This window comes from Balaenoptera musculus, chromosome 2, assembly GCF_009873245.2.
Source record: "Balaenoptera musculus isolate JJ_BM4_2016_0621 chromosome 2, mBalMus1.pri.v3, whole genome shotgun sequence".
Taxonomy (NCBI): domain Eukaryota; kingdom Metazoa; phylum Chordata; class Mammalia; order Artiodactyla; family Balaenopteridae; genus Balaenoptera; species Balaenoptera musculus.
This window is the reverse complement of record NC_045786.1, coordinates 129,701,994-129,720,635: the sequence shown is the minus strand read 5'-3', so window position 1 is coordinate 129,720,635 and position 18,642 is coordinate 129,701,994. Positions and strand designations below refer to the sequence as shown.

Sequence of the window (18,642 nt, the reverse complement as noted above, 5' to 3'; positions counted from 1 at the left end):
TGAATCCTCACCTTTGGGCCCTGACACCATTTGACAATGTCTGGCCACATTTTGGTTGAGGGGCTACTAGTGTCTAGTGGGTAGAGGACAGGGTTGCTGCCAAACACTCCCCAATGCCCAGCGCAGCCTACCCACCGCAGGGAATTATCCAACTCCATATGTCAATATTTCTGAAGTTGAGAAACCCTTATACAGAAAATTCTTATTAGTTCTGGGTACTTCTCACCAAATCACTGTTTCCGCCTTGGTCCAGGCCATGTATTCCCTGGATTACTACAATAGTCTCCTGGCTGGTTTCCTTGCTTCTCTATTTCCCACAGTTGGTTCTTCTTTTTTTTTTTTTTTACTTTTTAAAAATTTAAGTTTTAATTTAAATACAGAAAAATTCATTATGTCCAGTGTACAGTTCCTATCACCACAACCAGGATACAGAATGGCAACTCAATCTTCAACGTCTTTACTATGCTGTTTGGGTCTGTCCATCACATGAGCCACTCTGGGCTTAATCTGAGTCTTGGCAGTGGTTTGTATTGTAGTTAAGCTCTCAAAGTCTTTGCCATGCTCCTGTGGGTGTGTTCTGCACACGTGGAACTTGGGTATGTGCCCGGTGTCAATCCCAGTCTCTCCTCTTCAGGATTTCCTCTACACCCTCTGACTCCCAGAGGCCCCGTTCCCCGTTCTTCTGGCCTGAAAGATGGGGAGCTTCCAGAATATTTGCCCTCTACACCGCTGTGTCAGTCTGCGTGACTGAGCCTGTCCTTCAGGTAAAGTGACAAGAGAAAAGGGAGAAAAAAAATAACTGGGATACCGCCATCAATTTTTGTATAACAGGGACCTTTTTTCAAATTCCTCTATGCAGAAAAATGGATTTTCTCTCAGGGTTTTAGGTGCTTGAGCCCCTGCCCTGCTGTAACAGTGCCAAGTTGATTGGTGTTGCCCTCAGGGCAGGGCTAGGAGAAAAAAAAGGGAGTTTCCTTCCACACTCTCCTTTCCCAGGGGCCCCTTTTCACCATCCCCAGGCTAGAAGGAAGGGTTCCTTTTGGAGGTTTTGCTGTCGCTGCTTCGCTGATTCAGACCACTCTCAAGTCAGGCAGTAAACGAGGAAAAAGAACTACAAAACTTACCAGCACGATACCAGTCATTTGTCAAGTTCTGAGTTCCTGCTGTGTAAGGCCTAAAATTAAGGTGTAATATTATGTGTTGTCTTGATATCTGGTGAAATCGGGAATGACCCAACTGCGAGTTTCTATCCCCACTCCTCTCCCACGGACAAGGTCCCCTAGCCAAACAACCCTCCTTATCAAGGGGACCAGGCACAGTGCCTGCTTATCCCTGAGTACCAGGTTTCAGTTTCCTTCCAGCTTGTGGAATTATTCAAATAAGCCAGTCACATCCTCCCGCAGGACCAGGGGGCACCTCACCCTCTTGATGCTACAAAGCCTGCCTCCCACAGCCTCTAGTTGTTCACTCTGTTCCCCAGGGCATGGCATTTGGTGTTCCCCTCCCCCAGACTGTGAGTGTATGTGACTAAAAAACTGTCAGTTTCAACTGTCCAGTACTGGGTGTTGTGTGTTCAGCCATCTCCATAATCCTAGGGCGAGAATCCCTCCCTCACAAACAGGATGAAGAAGAGGTGATCAAAACACTTCCTTTCTCAATCCACTAGCTATTTTGCTATTATTTACTCTTCAGAGTCCTCTGGTAGTTGTTTTTCATATTCTCTCCAGAGCTTTTAGTTGTAATCAATGGGAGAGAAAGACTGCAACTTACTTACTCCATCTTGGCTGGCTCTGGAAGTCACTTTATCCCTACAAACACAACAGAAGGATCCTTTTAGAAGGACACTGAAGTCAGAATGATTCTGCTAGGGGCTTCCCTGGTGGTGCAGTGCTTAAGAATCCGCCTGCCAACGCAGGGGACACGGGTTCGAGCTCTGGTCCGGGAAGATCCCACATGCCACAGAGCAACTAAGCCCGCAAGCCACAACTACTGAGCCCGCGTGCCACACCTACTGAAGCCCGTGTGCTTAGAGCCCATGCTCTGCAACAAGAGAAGCCACCGCAACGAAGAGTAGCCCCAGCTCACCACAACTAGAGAAAGCCCGCGCACAGCAACGAAGACCCAACGCAGCCAAAAATAGATTAAAAATATAAATTAATTTTTAAAAATTGTTAAAAAGAATGATTCTGCTAAAATGCATAACAGGTCACGTCACTCCCCTGCTCAGTCTCTCCAATGGCACATCCTTGTGATTATTTACAAGGCTGTACAGAATCCAGCCCTCTAATTCCTCTGACGACACCTACAACTCACTCCAGTCATTTGACTGCTGTTTTGTCCCCTGTAACAACATGCATGCTTCTGCCTCAGGGCCTTTGCAGTGCTATTCCCTCTGTGTGGGATGTTCCTCCAGATATCAACATGCTTAATCCCCACAGCTTCAAATCTTTGTTCAGACATGACCTTCCTAGTGAAGACTAGGACGACTTCCCTACTTAAAATAAAAATCCCTCATACCCTGCACTCCTAATCTCCCTTTTCCAATTCTTTCCCCCAGCACTGATCACCTTCTAACTTATAATATTTACTAATTTACTGTGCTATTGTCTGTTACCTCCTCCCCCCCATTAGAATGTTAGTTCTAGGATGGTAGGGATTTTAGTCTGTTTTGGATCTTGGCACCAGGACAGAGCCAATGGGTCCTCAATAACTATTTGTTGCATGAATGAATAAGTAAGAATATGTAAATAATAGAAACACTTTAGCATGGCTGCCAATACAGAGAATGGAGGACTTAGAAAAATTCAGGCCAGAAAAGATTATTCTAATTCTGATCTTCCCTCGATTTTTAATTAGAATACTCCTTTCCTTTCGACCCTGATCTTGTCTTGATGTCAAATGCTTCCCTGAGATAAAACACATTTCAGTGACCTCAACACAGCTTAGTATTTATAGGTTCTTGAGTTTTTAACAGGGGCTACCCAGGCAGAAAAGTGCTAGAAAACAGTTTGAACTTTTCCCCCTCGGAATAACCCAAGTCCAAACAGCATTCCCAAACCTCATTTAAAATAGATGTAATTTTTTTTTCCTGGTTCAAAGAATATTCTACAGACTGAGTTCAAGTAAAATTTCTGTACATAGTCTATATTCATTTTACACCTCCCACACAATAAAATAAATCACATTTTCATCATTGTCCTTTTCTTGTCAGTGTACTACTCTGTCCAACCTCTCTGGGTCTAACATGAGACCAGCCCATTTCATAGCCATTAACATTTGGGAAACATTAAAAGAACAACATGAAAGAGGAAAACAATGGCTTTACTATTTACCAGGCGAAATGTCATGTATCTAAATGTTAAATTTCTCACTTTTTCCTCCAATTCCTCCTGTAGGTGGCGAGAAGAGATGGGAAAAGATGGGGGTGGGGGAGAATCTTTGTTAAAGTCTAATATAACTGTTCATGGACTGGTAAAAATCATTTTCTCTTCCACCATTTCTTATATGGTACTACATGTCAAATTTACCAGTTCCCTTGTCATAGTAAAAAGTATTGGGGCAGGGGGGCAGATCACTAAGAGAATGTAGTTGAGCTGTGGAATTTCTTATAGCTAATCCTTCTAGTTTTCTAATTTATGAGAAACCATAGGTATTGTATCAAATTAATTTATATATTTTGAACTCTGATTTAATGCTACTTATTAACATGCTAACAATTCATTAAATTTAATATTAAACACAAACTTTAAAAATTCTAATAATTCAGTCTAATACTAATGAAGAAGGATGGAAGTGGGAGCATGTTCTGGAATTTTCTTTTTCTTTGCTTCTTTCACTCTTTCGGCAAATATGAATTGAGCATCTACTATGGACGGGGCATCATGCTAGCAGTTGGGGATAAGCTGTAAACATCGTGAGATCTTGCCTCAGGCAGCTTCTTTCATTGAAGGCACCTGTATGAATTCTGAGTTCGAACCTTACTTCTTCTAAACTACTTTCCCCACCACATTCAAAAGTAAACTTGCTCCAATAAGTCGGCACCTCCTACAGAAACTTCTTAATGCGCGATTAGACAACGGCTCATGAGAGCACTCATCTAGACATCAATCATCATTCAATCATACTTCAATAAATAGACACCATTGAGAAAAGAAATGTATTAACCAAGTCCCAGAAGCTGGTGGGAGTCGGGGGTAGGGTTCCGGAGAGGGTGGGAGGGAAGCCAGGGTTAACGCACACATTTACCACTGAAATCGTTGACTTAATCATGTCACCAGGAAATTGATCTCAGAGCTTGAGGAAAGTTAAAAGGAAGCAAAAACTGGCTTTAAGTGTATTTTGGCACGGTCGCCCACTCCCAATCAGACAGGGCATCCTCCCCTACAGTGGTTGACGAGCAAGCGGGCGTTCGCGTTTCGGCTAATTTTGAGCCGCGCAGCCCGCCGTCCGCCGTCACGTGCCGGCCTGCCGCTGCCGCGTAGCTTGGTGGGGGCGGCTCTGCCAGGCGCCGGGCAGGAAGGGAGGCGGCCGTCGTGCCATTCTTAAAGGGACCCGAGGGAAGGCGAAAGGCTGCTGACGGCCGGAAGGAAAATGGTGAGTTGCTGCCGGGGAGGTTGGGGGCCGGCCGGAGGGCTGGGCCAGCCCACTGGGCTTTCCTGTTTGCCAGAACCGGTCTCGGCGGGCAGCTCCCGGGGTGGGTCGGCGGCCGCTTCCGGCCCGGCTGCCAGTGGGTACCCACAGTCTGAGTTTTGGCCTCCGCCCGCGGACGCTGCCGCCTCGCCTAAGAGCAGCATCCTCCTGCCGGGCCCGGGGTCGAACCGCCCAGCGGGCTTGGCGACTAGGGTGCGGCCAGCGGGGGTGGGTGATTTCTCACCGGGTCCTTCTGGATGGAGGGCTCTAGCTGCTGCTGGGCTGAAGGGTCGGAGGGGCCGGGGGTCTGGCCCAGCCGAGGGCTCCCCCAGACGCCGGCTTTTTCCCCAAGGGCCCGGGCCAGGCCCAAAGGGCCGGCGGACGCCGAGCACTTTCGGCCTGGCCGCCTTTGCGGGGGAGGGCTCGAATTCTGACTCCATTCTCTCGGCCTCGCCTTAGTTTCCTTTTCCTCCTTCCCCTGGCCTGCCTCTAAGGATTTCCCCTTATCCTTGCTTTCTTTGAGTTATGGCAGTTGGAAATCTTTTGACCCAGTGCTTTGGCCCTTGGCCGTAAAGTAACTGTCAAAAGCTTAGTTTTGCGTGGTCTGGGGGTTCTGGCTTCCGTCTCGTATGGGTTCGACCCCGCGCTCAAAAATAAAGTGGAGAATTAAATTAATTGCCCAACGAGAATCTCCTGGATCTTTCCCATCGGGTTTTAAAATATGCTTCTCGTGTCTTTAATTACAAGCAAAACACAAAACTCCCACTGTTCTAGTCTCTGACCTCCCACTCATTGCTCAACCCACTTCCATCGAATAGATCTTGTCTTGGTCACTAAATCGAAGGGACTCACTCTTCAATTCTCATGTTTCCTGACCTTTCATCTGCATTCTGGGTGTTGATCAAGCTCCTCTCTTTGAAGCATTTTCTTCTCTCGTGCTTCCCCCTTGGCTTCTAGGATACAGAACTGGTTTTTCTCCTATGTCGTCTCCTGTTGTTGGTCTGTCTGTGTCCCATGCATTTCTCCTTCCCTGTACATCACAAGTAGGAGTCCTAGGCTCCATCCTAATGCTTCATTTAACATGCTGTATTTTTTTCTCCTTCGTTTCTTACCTACACTCATAGCTTCAATTACCACTTATCTATATGTAGATGACTTGTGAATTTGTAGTGCAGACCTTGCTTCTGAGATCCAGCACAGATATTTATATCCTACTATTTAGTTAACATCCCCTGGGAAGCTTTTCCCCACTTGAGTGCCTCAAAGCCCCCTCAGTTTGTCCAGAATAGAACTCATCTCTTTCCCCTCAAACCTGGAGTTCCTCAGTGTTCCTTAACTTAGTGAAAGGTAGCACTGTTTAAGTCTTACACAAGCCAAAAAGCTTAGGAGTCACCTTTTTTACTGATCAACCCCTCCCAGTATTGTCTGTCACCAGCTCCTTTGTGGTGGTTAAGTGTGGGCTAAAGTCAGGCTGTCTGGCTTGAATCCTGGCTCCCCTAGTTGCGTAACTTTGGGGAATATACTTAACCTCTCTAAATCTTAGTTTCTTGCAAATTGGGCATAATATAATACCCATCTAATGGGATTGTTTTGAGGATGAAGAGAGTTCCATGTAAAGTACATAGCACAGTGTTTTCTCATAGCGTTTAATACACGTTAACAATTATTAACAGAATTCACCTACTTCTCTTTATCCTCATCAGTCTGTCTGAGCTACTTTTCATCTCTCACCTGGACTAGCCTTGTCAGTTAACTAGTCTTGGTCTATTCATCCAGGTGCTCTGCCTGTTTCCTGCATGCAATCTGGTTACTTTCTCTGTCACCACCTACTTAAAACACCTTAGTGGCTTCCCTTTGCTCATAGGATAGAGACCAAAATACTAAGTATGACCCCCTGGGCCCTATGTGGTCCAGCCCCTGCCAGCCTCCTCTTGTATGTGTTACAGCTCGTTCTCTGTGCTTGAGTCACACTGGCCTTTCGTTATCTTAGATGTGCTGTGCTCACTTTAATCAAAGGGTCTTTACATAGGCAGTTTTGGTCCTTTAGATGCCTTTTTCAGGCAAGTCTCCTGTAACCATGCTGTTGTCCATTAGTCATAAGTTCTCATAGCATCAAGTTTCTGTCCTTTCTAGCTCTTATCCTAGGTACAAACAAGTGTATATTTTTTTACCTGATGATTTTGATGTACATCTGTTTTCTAATAGACTTTATAAGCTCCTTGAGAGGCCCATAGTTTTAATCTATTTATTTTATATCATTGTATCCCTAGCACTTAGCACGTGCTGACACTCATTAAATGTTCATTGTGTGGATTATCCAATAAATGACCACTTGAGTTCAACTCTCCACTTTGTATGTTAATATTTACCATATAGTGTTGTTTTCAGGGTGTTATACTGATTTTTAAATGCGTCTATTGACTGGAAGCATTAGAGTTGGCTGAGCCGTGGTCCTTTTTCTTGTAGGAAGGAATTTTTGGCCTTATTAAGGTATTGGGAGGGGTGAAAAATGAAAAAAAAAAAGCAATATAGATTAAATCACAGCATGTTTTTCACTTGGTTTACTATTCTTAGAGTGTCAGGATTGCACAAGCAGCTCTGGGTATCAGAACTGTAAGATAAGACTCATGACAAATTGCTCTTTGCCTACAAAAATCTAAAGTATTTATTAGTTTCTACTAATGGGTTCTATCTTTGGTTGATGAAAGATTGGAAATTCTAGTTTTCTGATTTATATCTCTTTCTTGAAAGATAGGAAAAAATAGACTAGGCTTGAATACTGCTTTCAGGAAGCTCCATATGACTTAGCATTTCTTTCTCTAAAGAGAAGTAAAAGGATGGACATACATGACTCCTACAGGAGCCTAATTTATTGGATAATATGTATTGGTGGGATGTACTTTCTAATTGTATAAATAGCACATCCTATGTTATATCATAACTTATATGTTACCAGTGTTATGAATTTAAAGGACAACTTAAAATTGATAGGTATTTACTGTTGTAACATATGCTCTTATTTAACCAACACAGTATGAAAAAGCAGGCTTTCATTAAATTTTCCTTTTAACTTAAAATTTGAAGCCTTAATTCTTTCGGATTGTAATGAGACACGTATTTGGCATTGGTCTCAAAACTCTTTTAATTTTCTGAAAAAGTGAGTGGTGGGGGGAGACCCATATATGAAGAGACCAAAGAATGTGGACCTTGTTTGGAACCTGACTCAATCAAACTCACTGTTAAAAAAGAAAAAAAAAAATTAAAACAATAGGGAAATTTGAACTTTGAACTCTGCTTGAATAATTCACTGGAATTATTATTAGTTTTTTTTAGGTGAGATAATGTTATTGTCCTTATGTTTTTAATGGCACATACTGTCATTTTATTAATACATATTAAAATATTTTTAGTTAAAATGATTTTGGGCCTTTCCTATATGATGGTCCATGGGGGCAGTATTGAGGGTTTTGGATGAAATAAGATTAGCTATGTGTTGATAATGGTTGAAGCTGAGTGTTAAGCGCATAGGATTTCACTATACTATTCTCTACTTTTGTATGTGTTCAAAGTTTACACATTAAAGAAAAAGATTTCCATCCACATGCTTGCAATCAATAGTGCATTTGTACCACTAAAAGAAGAGTGCTTTTGATAATTTCCTTGCCAGATTTCTGGAGAAGAGTTTCTAATATTTTTTCATAATTTATAAAAGGTTCTTTGAGTGTTTATATTTGTTTCATCTGGTTTTGCTTTCATAATTTTTAATAGCTCCTTTTTTTTTGATCCCTGTAGTCATTTAATTAAGATATAAAATGTAATCGGTCTTTTATGGTTTATTTTTCATACTTTTGCTTCTTTTTATTTTTTCATAGTTGTGAGACTCAAAAATGAACTAAGGCCTTATTAACTCTAAGTGTAATACGATGATTTTCCTGTTCTTGCTGCGTAGTGCAAAAATATTATACTTTCTAACAGCAATGATCCTTGACTTTTCCCTTATTCTTCCCTTCCTCTACAGTTCTGATGAAATTCCACATTATTATGTGTCTAGTTCTTTGAGATATTTAGTAGCCAAAGAGAAAGTATACCCTACATGTAAGATGAACAAATGTGTATAATTTAATAATGTAGATACAAAGCTTGGTAGATTTAAAAGCTGTTTAAGTGTTCATGTGTTTCACATTAATACTTTCACATAATTATGACATTTGTAGGTGTCAGTATACCTTCTTAAAAGTATTAGGTTTTATAAGTTTAACATGTACATATGTATATTGAAGTCATGGCATTTGATAACATGATTTTTTTCTTTTCTAGAGTGAGTCTTTGGTAGTTTGTGATGTTGCTGAAGATTTAGTGGAAAAGCTGAGAAAGTTTCGTTTTCGCAAAGAGACGAACAATGCTGCCATTATAAGTAAGCTAAAAGCGATTGTCTCCATTACATGGTCTTAGTTTGGAGTTTGGCTTTATCCTATAGCTACATCAAATAACCTGAACCTTTAGAAAGTTACCTCCTCCAGTTTTAATCCCCCCCCCCACTTTTTAATTCCCCCCCACTTGGTCATTTGTAGTGACCCATTCAACTCCATCCTTTAACTTCTCAGGGGACTAAAAATAGCCTGGCCATTCATCCTCAAAGAGACACCTTTGCCTACACCTAAAGTGTTACAGTTCAGCATTGTGTTCAAAGTGATGTGAAGTCTTAATTCAATTCTAGACTTGAACTCTAGTTTCATGGAGAGTACTTTTAAGTGTCACTGACTTTTGACAGTAGAAAGAATGATTTGTATATTGCCTCTTCCACTGTGAACTGTATGTGATGTTATGCAGATTTCTTTTATATTCTTAGGTAATATTTAATATGTGGGTAGTGATTTAGAAAGATAAAGGAAGGATGAGGGGGTGAGAATGTAAAACTCTGTATACTGTTAAGAGAGATGCATCTGGCAGATGTGAATTAATGAGGTGGTAACAGCTTGTTGAATTATGGTTCTTTTACAAACAAATACTACAACGTAGGCATACAGTTCTTAAAAGTGACAATGTGTGTCAGTGCCATTTTGCCACAAAGAGTAAAGCTATTTGAGATCATATTGTGTCTCACAGGATTTACTTTGAAATTAGTGCAAAATAAAAAATTGGATAACTTTTCAGAGTAATGGAAAAGAATACAGGCATAGATTATCTAAACATATTTCAGTTTGGCTTTGGGCTCTGTTGCATGTATTTTAATAGAGATATCACTACTATTTGGTAATTCACTTTCTCAGAATACTCATACTGCACCATGAAATCCTGACTCTGGAGAAGCTGGGAATCTGGCGGTTGTTCTGTCCTGACCCTTGGTCCACGTTTTGGTTGCAATTCTAACCACGTGCAATAAACCAATGTCAGTAACAGTGACCTTTTCAGACCTTTTCTTATCATCTAGGAAGTGCATTTGAGTTACGAAGTTCTTCACGTACACAGTAAATGTAAGGAGTTGCCATAAAGTTCTAAATTAGCAAATTAGGTGCTGGGAATTCTGGGTAAAAGCTTTTAAATGCTGACTGCTTGTAGAGTCAAGCTTGTGTTTTATGCTTGTGTTTCTTCCTGTTTTAATTTTGGATGCCAGAAAAAGGGCTAGGACTCTGCAGGTTGGGTAGATCAAGTCACATTAGAATCACAGTTTACTCATATTATATTTTTATTTTAGTGAAAATTGATAAGGATAAACGCCTGGTGGTGCTGGATGAAGAGCTTGAGGTTTGTTGGATCAGCTAAATATAGTTTTATCATTAAGCAATTATTATTGCCCAAAAAATGTTATATTAGTTACAGTTACTTCTAAAGCGAGTTCTAAACCTTTACTTATGATCATTATGCATGAAAAGCATATGCTAATTGTTGTGTAGTGCATTGTCTTGCTAATATAATCACCTTTCATAAAACATTAATGAAATCCAGGGTAATAAGTAGTAGAAGTTAGGGCTATATGTCTGGTAAAAACTGAGTCAACTTTATAACTTGCTTCTAAATTGGTTGGCCAGTAATTAAAAACTAAAGCCCTTTAACCTAAATATTTAGTTTTGTCAAGTTAAGTAACTAATTTAGAGCGAAAAGAAATTAACTTTTTTCCCCTAAATCAGATATTGTTGTTGCTCTGAGGAGTTGGCTTATCTCACTCAGTATTTCCTGACAATTGGAACATGAGCGTAGACTACTCTGCCTCTCAGCCCCATGTTTAGTTAATACACAGAGCTAAACTGAGTGGGCTGGAGTAGGCTTTCATCGCACTGAGGTTTTAATAACCTCAGCTTATGTACAATTTAGTAAAATAAAATCTTATGTTATGGTATAAGGTTATGAATTTATACCTATTAGTAGAATAGGTGCTTGGTATATCGCTTAAGAATTTATGGGTAAGAAAATGTTTAAAAGTTGTTTTCTTTATGGTTCCAGGGCATTTCACCAGATGAACTTAAAGATGAACTACCTGAACGACAACCTCGATATCCTTTTCTCATAGTGCTTTAGAAAGATTTGTTTTTTTAAGTGGTCACAATTTTATTTATGAAGTTCATTTGTTCAACTTTTAAAAGACATATTTTACAAAATTTTCTTCTACACCATGATCATGACCAAATTATTCAATAAAATATATGCTCATATTGGAAAAGAACCAAAAAATTAATATTATTTTTAAAAAGTTCCTTTTATTATTACATGTTTATAATAAAAATTGAGAAGGAAAAAATCCATATTAAATCTATACTTTTAATAAATTTATTTGTGAGAGAGTATAAGATGTTATAACTTTTTGGGGGGGCCCATTTATAATTTTGTGGAAAGATAATGAATAATGAAGGTGTGGCCTAAATGGATAGGATAGAAATTTACCACCCACTAGCTCCCCTGGTGCGTGTTTTCTTTCAGAAATTTGTTGATAAGTACTTGTCTCAAACAGAGCAGTAATTTTAGTTTCCTTAACTTGAGAAAAACCTTCATTGTATATAGTTATAAGTATCAACATGATGATGGAAGAGTTTCATACCCTCTGTGCTTTATTTTCTCCAGTCCTGTTGGTAAGTGAATTTCTTTAAATAGTGCATATTTGGTTCTGATCAAATTAAACCATTTTTATACTAGACATATTTTATGCTCGTTTTAAGGAGGAAAAGTGTTGAATAACCTAAATTGCAGTATATGCGCACGCACATACACACATAAATGCATCCCTAAAAAGAAGTTACTGTAAAGCATCATCTCTTAGAACTTGCTTTTCTTAGGATAGATTCCTAGAAGTGTTGTTAGGTCAAATTGTACAGACGTTTTAAGGAAGTAGAAATGTAATGACATTTTAAAATATCAAAAGTACATTTTCTTCTGTATTTTAATTTTATTTATAAGTATGTGAACTATGTGTATGATTATGATATATATTTGGTGTTTATCTTTAAAATAGTAGTTACGAATGATGTGCCTATAATCTTGAGAATAGTCCCAGAGTAGCTTACATTGGATTTTTTTTTTTAATTTTTTTAAAATTTATTCATTTATTTATTCATTCATTTATGGCTGTGTTGCGTCTTTGTTTCTGTGCGAGGGCTTTCTCTAGTTGCGGCAAGTGGGGGCCACTCTTCATCGCGGTGCGCGGGCCTCTCACTGTAGCGGCCTCTCTTGTTGCGGAGCACAGGCTCCAGACGCGCAGGCTCAGCAATTGTGGCTCACGGGCCTAGTCGCTCCGCGGCATGTGGGATCCTCCCAGACCAGGGCTCGAACCCGTGTCCCCTGCATTGGCAGGCAGATTCTCAACCACTGCGCCACCAGGGAAGCCCTACATTGGATATTAAAATGGCTTATTGGTATTTAAAGTATCCATTATCACCAGAACTCCCACTGCCACCACCATTCAAGCCCACAATAAAGTTTCTGCTCACTGAACTCCCTGAACTTTATTATTTGTATCATTTATGTAGCACTTAAAATATACTGCAGTCTATTTTTTAATTAATATGTAAACAGAACGTAACCTTTTTTCAGAGTCAATCTCCTGACACTACTGACCCAACAACATCCCAAAACCTATATATATTAGGCCTCTGTAAAATTGATCTTGATATTTACCGTCAAAACTAAGTGCTGAAAAGTTTTAAAGTATTTGCAAGGCTCTAAAAGTCAAGATCTGTAGAGATCTAGCCTCATTTATTTTTGCTGACCTAAAGCCTTGTTCATTAGTAATATAGCTGTTTCTCTTTGTGCAGGCAGTATGCAGTGTAAGACTCTCAAAATACAGCCTTTACACATTTAGACGGAAGCTTTTGTAAACTTGATAGCATAGGAGATCCTAAATGTGTCATTTTTATAAAGTAAATAATGAAAACTCATCACTTTTTCAAAATTTAAGTCTCATTTCTACTCTGATCTCTGTCTTCCAGGATGTAAGCCTGAACAACAGATGATGTATGCTGGGAGTAAGAATAAGCTAGTCCAAACAGCTGAACTCACCAAGGTGGTATTTATATTTGACGAACTTGTTGAGACAATTTTTTCCCTTTGTAAATAGAGCAATATCCAAGTAATCTGAAGAGTTAAGTATTTCTTTATGTAGATGAAAGTTATTTAGAACAGAGCAGTAAACTAGAGCTTTTTATTAGTTGGAAATAGAATGATAGAAGTCTTTAACCAAAAGTGTGTTTTTGGAATGAAAATTATAAGTTGATTACAAGAACTCATATTCAAAATATAGGCAGCTTTAGAAAACTACTCAATCTATTGAGAATTTTTCATCTTCCATAATGTAATTTCTAGTAGATAAATGTAGCATTTGAAGCTTCTCTGAGCCCTTTACCATAGACTAAATGAACCAAATTCTGTGCAGGAATTCCATACTATGCAGTTAACTGTATTGTTTCCAAATCTAAAATTAAATTTTTAAGAATATGTATTAGCTTTATTAAGTTAGAACATTCTGTTTCATATGAGACACCTGCTTCAAGATTTAACATGTTCCCATTGTTTTATGGCATTTTTGAAGGTTAAAGGTAAGAGTGGTACTTGCTTTCCAACTTTATTTAACTTCCATGTATTAGTTTGAGTTGAAAAAGTATATACATTTAACGTTTTGAAATAGAATTTTACATCACTGGAATGGTATTAAATAATATTTCCTTTCAGGTTTTATTTTAAGGAGAGCATCGGGGTTTTCCCCTTGGGTGCTTAATTATCAACCCAGGTGATGTTTTTAAGTGCCCTCTGCTTTTTACCTTTAGCCCACATGATTGTCATTGATACCACCCACTTATAGACACTGCTTACCCTCATGTGTACCACGGGAACATGCTAGAGTTGCTCTAAGGGGATTGGGTGGTTGGGAAGGAGCTCTGTTAACAGGCTCATGTCTGTTCTAATCCTAGGCACGCCCTAAAGTGCTGGCATTAAGGCATTACAATTTACAAGTTACTTTTACAAATAATCTGATTGAATCCTCACCACAACTCTGTAAGTTGATGGTGAAACTCCTGTTCTTAGCTGGGAAAACTGAGGTTTAGAGTATGAATGACTTGCCTAGGGTTGTATATTAGTACATTTCAGGGCTAGGATTCAAACTTTCATCTGGCCTCAAATCCCATCCTTTCTGCTGTATTACATTGTCTTTTTATAGCCGTTATACTTTGGGCCTGTGTGTGTTCAGATTCTGGCTAGAGATTTGTGGCTGTGGACCACTAATCTGTCCTTATAAAAACAGCTGGTATTTCCTCCACCTGTGGAGGATCAGCACAGGTCCTGCCAGTTCCTAACTGGATTGATTTTAAGTGTGTATACTTGGCTCTCTCTTTTAGTGGGTAATATTTACAAAACTACTCTTTTAGAACATTTGTAGATTTGTGCTTTTAAGAGTTTTGATTTTATGCTGTCTTGATTGCTAAACTTTGGTAACTGAGGCCCTAGCACTTAAAGAAACGTAAAGGTATATCTAATTTACACAGATTAAGTCATGACCAACATGAAAGGAAGGAGAATTTGGTATTTAATACTCAATTATACAAAATATTTGATTTTTTTCTTAAGGTATTTGAAATAAGAAATACCGAAGACCTAACTGAAGAATGGTTACGTGAGAAACTTGGATTTTTCCACTAATGTGAACTTCTGTGTTTCTAAAGTATTTATGTATTAACCTGACCATACTGGAACCAGACATAAATACTTATTTATGCCTAAAAATGCACTGTTATTTACAGTTTGTTACCTGCAGTAAAGAAAAATTCTTCATTTGTTCAAAGTTTGAACAAAGGGGAAATCATCTTCATAGTAATGAAACTTTGTAAAGTGTTTCCTTATATTTGTAATTGTTAGGTGGACTACTTTCTCTCCAGGGACTTTTTGCACTCTTGTGACTAATTTCTATAACTTACGGTTCAGAATTTGTTACTATTTACAGACACCATTGGAAAGTGGGTATTAGATTGTGACAGACAACAGTTGCCTCCTTTTGACAAATACTGGATATTAGTTTATATATGAAAACAGCATATTATCACTTGTCAAATCTTTGAAATCAATTTGGGATAAAAGACTTGAGTGACCCAATTTTGAGCCATGAATAATAACTTACTATAGTATAATCTGCATTACAAGCATTTTTTTCATCAATTCCATGCCTTCTTAATTTTCTATATCCTTTTAATCAAGTCCAGAAACTTTTCATCAATCGCTTGTTCTTAAGGTCTGGAAGTTAGATTTTATAATAAAGTTATGACTATTAGGTTCTCTTCTTATGGAAAATAGCATTTTAGTCTTAGAAATTGATGGATTGTAACTAATTAAAGGCCTCATTCCTGGTTGTGTCATTTCTAGATAGTTTTGAATCTAGGTTAATAACACTTTATTTATAAAGCACCTCTTAATGTTGTCCTGTGAATACTAGTTATTTTACATGTGTTAATACTGTGCCTTTGATTTGTTAGCTTTAAGTTTAGTTTAAGACTTTTACACTGCCAGTATTCCAGATTTGGTGAAATTAATACTTTTGTAAAGGGTCCAAGTAAAACAATTTTCTAATATGTGTATCTGAAATTTGTAACAAAATCAACTTGATATTTTAAAAATTCCAACTATCTACTTGCATTGGTGAATATATGGCAGTTGAGAGTTATAATTTGGGGCATATTTGTGATTAGTTTTGTGCCATAGGAAAAAAAAATGGTTATCTTAAAACCTTGGCCATAGTTAATAACATTAACACATCAATAGAAATCTCATCTTACATCCTAAATGTGAGAAGATATTCTAAACTGGACACCTGTCTTGTTAGATGATGGCATCCTTGGCATTTTTAAAGCAAGGATTCTGATATATAGTGTACTTTAAAAACATATGAGTAACTGTTTAAGATTATCTTGACATTAATTTGACAAAAGGTCTTGAGACTCTAAAGACTACCCAGATTTGGTGAGTGAATTCTTATGTTAAGAATATCTTAATCATTTCAGAACTACCAAAGGCTTTTTTTTTTATGTTGGCGTATCTCCCATTCATATGTGCTTTGCATTTTTTTAAGGTTTCTGTGCCAACTTTAATAAAGAGGTGAAGATAGTTGGAATTTTCACGATATTGAATCTTCTATTGCAACACTGTTTGGCTTCACTAATCTAAAAAACAGAAAGCAATAGGAAGTTAGTTGGAGATGAGGAAGTGCTAGAGGGGGTATTTGTTTTGGTTAAGGAATGGGAAAGGTTCTTTATTCCAATTTCCAGAGAGAGAGAACTTCACCCAGGAAGTTTAAGAATTCTTTAAACAGCTATTTTGATATTGGAGAATAATGCTTATAATTCTGCAGAAATGCAAATGTAATCCAAGTGACTGGACACTTCTTCTAATGTTTTTGAATGAAGGAAATGAGATTTTGTTTCATCAGGCTCACAGCAATAAGAGAATCTAGGGCTGCAAGAATGTATTTTTTAGTGAGGTTCCTTATTTTGTCTTTCACATTTTAGGTGTTTTTTTTTAAATTTAATTGGAAGGTCCTCCATAATGTCAGATAATATTGACCTCCATACACAGAACTCTCAGTTCCCCTGTTCTCTAACAGGGACAAAGAGCTGTGATAAACCATTCTTTTTTGAGCTTGTCTGACTCCTTATCGATAACATATATTTTTGCAAGACAATAGATGAGGTTAGGGGATCAGTAGAACATTTTTTTCACTTCCTTGGTCCTATAGGGAGAGTTATAGATTCCTTGTCCTAGAGTGTTCTCTGTTTTTTATATATATTTCCCTTTCCTCTAACCAAATTTTGCATTGTTCTAAGTATATTTCCTATTTAATCTCTTTTTCTGCCTTCTCCCTAATAGTAACTCCAGATTTTGTAATTCCAGTTTTTACATTCCATTTCTGGTACAGCCATTCCCATTCAGCCTTCAAACTTAATCTTTCCTTTTTGGCAGCAGCTTTTTTCCTGGGAACCTCCTTCGTGGTCTTCTAAGTCACCATTAGTTTTGAAATTGTTGGCCTTGTATAAGTTCTGCATAGCATCTAATGTTGTCAAAATAGAACTGACTCGTAATCACAGCATGTTTTTATATGGTTTTTGTGGCAACATAAATGACATATGAAGAAAACTGTTCTCAGGTTACTATGCTGAAATTCCAAAATGTCAAAGAGTTTTGAATAGTATTCACTTTGTTCTGGTATTGAAGCAATTATGTTAGGAAAAAAGTTGTTTGACTGGCTGTTTTTGTTCAATTGACTTCTAAAATAAATGTTCAAATTGTCTATTTCTAAAAAGTTTACTAAATGCCTAGTGCAGTTAAACATACTCTTGTTTAAGAGGGTGTTGCTGAATTTTGTATTGTCATTACTAAATGATCTTTGTAGCAAAACGTCAGCACTTTTCTCTCCCTTTTTGTCTCCTATTTTCAGGAGTCGAACGTAGCCATAAACTGTATCCTGGTCTGACACTTTAAAAATTTTCCAGTTAAAGGAGTTCATTGCCAAATTAAATTTGGCTGTCTTTGTTCCCCACTCATATAGATAGTAAGGAAGGCGTTCTTAAAAATATGTCTGGACTACCTTAAAACACGAGCAATGTCATTAATCCATAATGTGGACTAGTGATGAAAAGATATTTTCATAAGAGTTTCAATGCTGATATTTGGTGGAAGCAGAGAGTAACTCGTAATCTATCAATTCAAATATTCTTAGTACGGTTGCTTTCCCTGTTTGTTCAATAGACTGATAATACTGGAATCTACAGAATTTGAGCCTTTACAACTTATGTGAAGAAGTGTCTCAAACATTTCTGGACGAATCTTATTTTGTATTTCTGGAAAAATGTAACTCTTTTAGGCCACTTAACATCAGTGCTCCCAAGTTGAATATTCTTGAGAAACTTGTTTCTCATTATGCCATTTGACATCTCAAATCAGTGATCATCTTCCTATGATATTTAAAACAACTACATTAAGGTTGTGATAGAAACTGTGTTTTCTTGCTTTTTGGAGTATAGTTCATACATGTGTAATTACTTGAATATTGTTTGAGATCACTAACATGCCAGGGTAGTTCCCACTGATTTAGGTGGTCCAACGTAATCTCATTCAGGAGGCTTGAAACATTAATGGTTTAGTCTTGTGAATTTTAACAGTTTCCTGTCATCGTTTAACAAAATCAACAGCTGGCACAACTTCTGAAGCTGTGGTTTCAGTCTGTGCGAGTTCGTATTGCATGTTTATTTTGGACAGTCTTCTGTTAAGCATGGTGCTTGTACTGGTTTAAATAAAATGTTAACATGAAAGGACTTCTAGCTTTTCATTGTTTACTCGCCTCCTTTCCCTTTTGGAGTTACTGTTACCTGCCTGGCTCAATTGTGGCATCTGTGTGAACCACACAGATTCAGTTGTTTACTTTATCTGGAAAAACCAAGAGGCAAAGTAAGCGGATCACTTGGCAAAAGTAGGAAGGGGGGAGGGAAAATATAACGAGATTATAAAAATTTCTAAAACTTGGTCTGATACTAAAATGGTTTGTTT

At 38.2% G+C, this 18,642-nt stretch overlaps 1 protein-coding gene across 2 annotated transcripts; it reads left to right on the top strand.

Moving 5' to 3' along the window:
- Positions 1–4,447: 4,447 nt before the first annotated feature.
- GMFB (glia maturation factor beta) lies at positions 4,448–18,410 on the top strand. Of its 2 annotated transcripts, none has more exons than XM_036841400.1 (7): positions 4,448–4,593; positions 8,947–9,043; positions 10,325–10,374; positions 11,071–11,120; positions 11,611–11,693; positions 13,047–13,120; positions 14,680–18,410. In XM_036841400.1, exons 1-7 carry the CDS (start codon positions 4,591–4,593, stop codon positions 14,749–14,751), a joined length of 429 nt encoding a protein of 142 aa, XP_036697295.1. In that variant the 5' UTR covers positions 4,448–4,590; the 3' UTR covers positions 14,752–18,410. The 2 variants fall into 2 exon arrangements, with proteins under 2 accessions (XP_036697295.1, XP_036697294.1); XM_036841399.1 differs by having other exon boundaries at positions 11,608–11,693.
- The last annotated feature ends 232 nt before the right edge of the window (positions 18,411–18,642 follow it).

Bases quoted from the DNA above. Each gene is read 5' to 3' on its own strand.
- GMFB (XM_036841399.1), top strand. The intron at 10,375-11,070 runs GTTTGTTGGATC...TTATGGTTCCAG, and splicing joins TGCTGGATGAAGAGCTTGAG to GGCATTTCACCAGATGAACT. The intron at 11,121-11,607 runs ATATCCTTTTCT...TAACTTGAGAAA, and splicing joins CTACCTGAACGACAACCTCG to AACCTTCATTGTATATAGTT.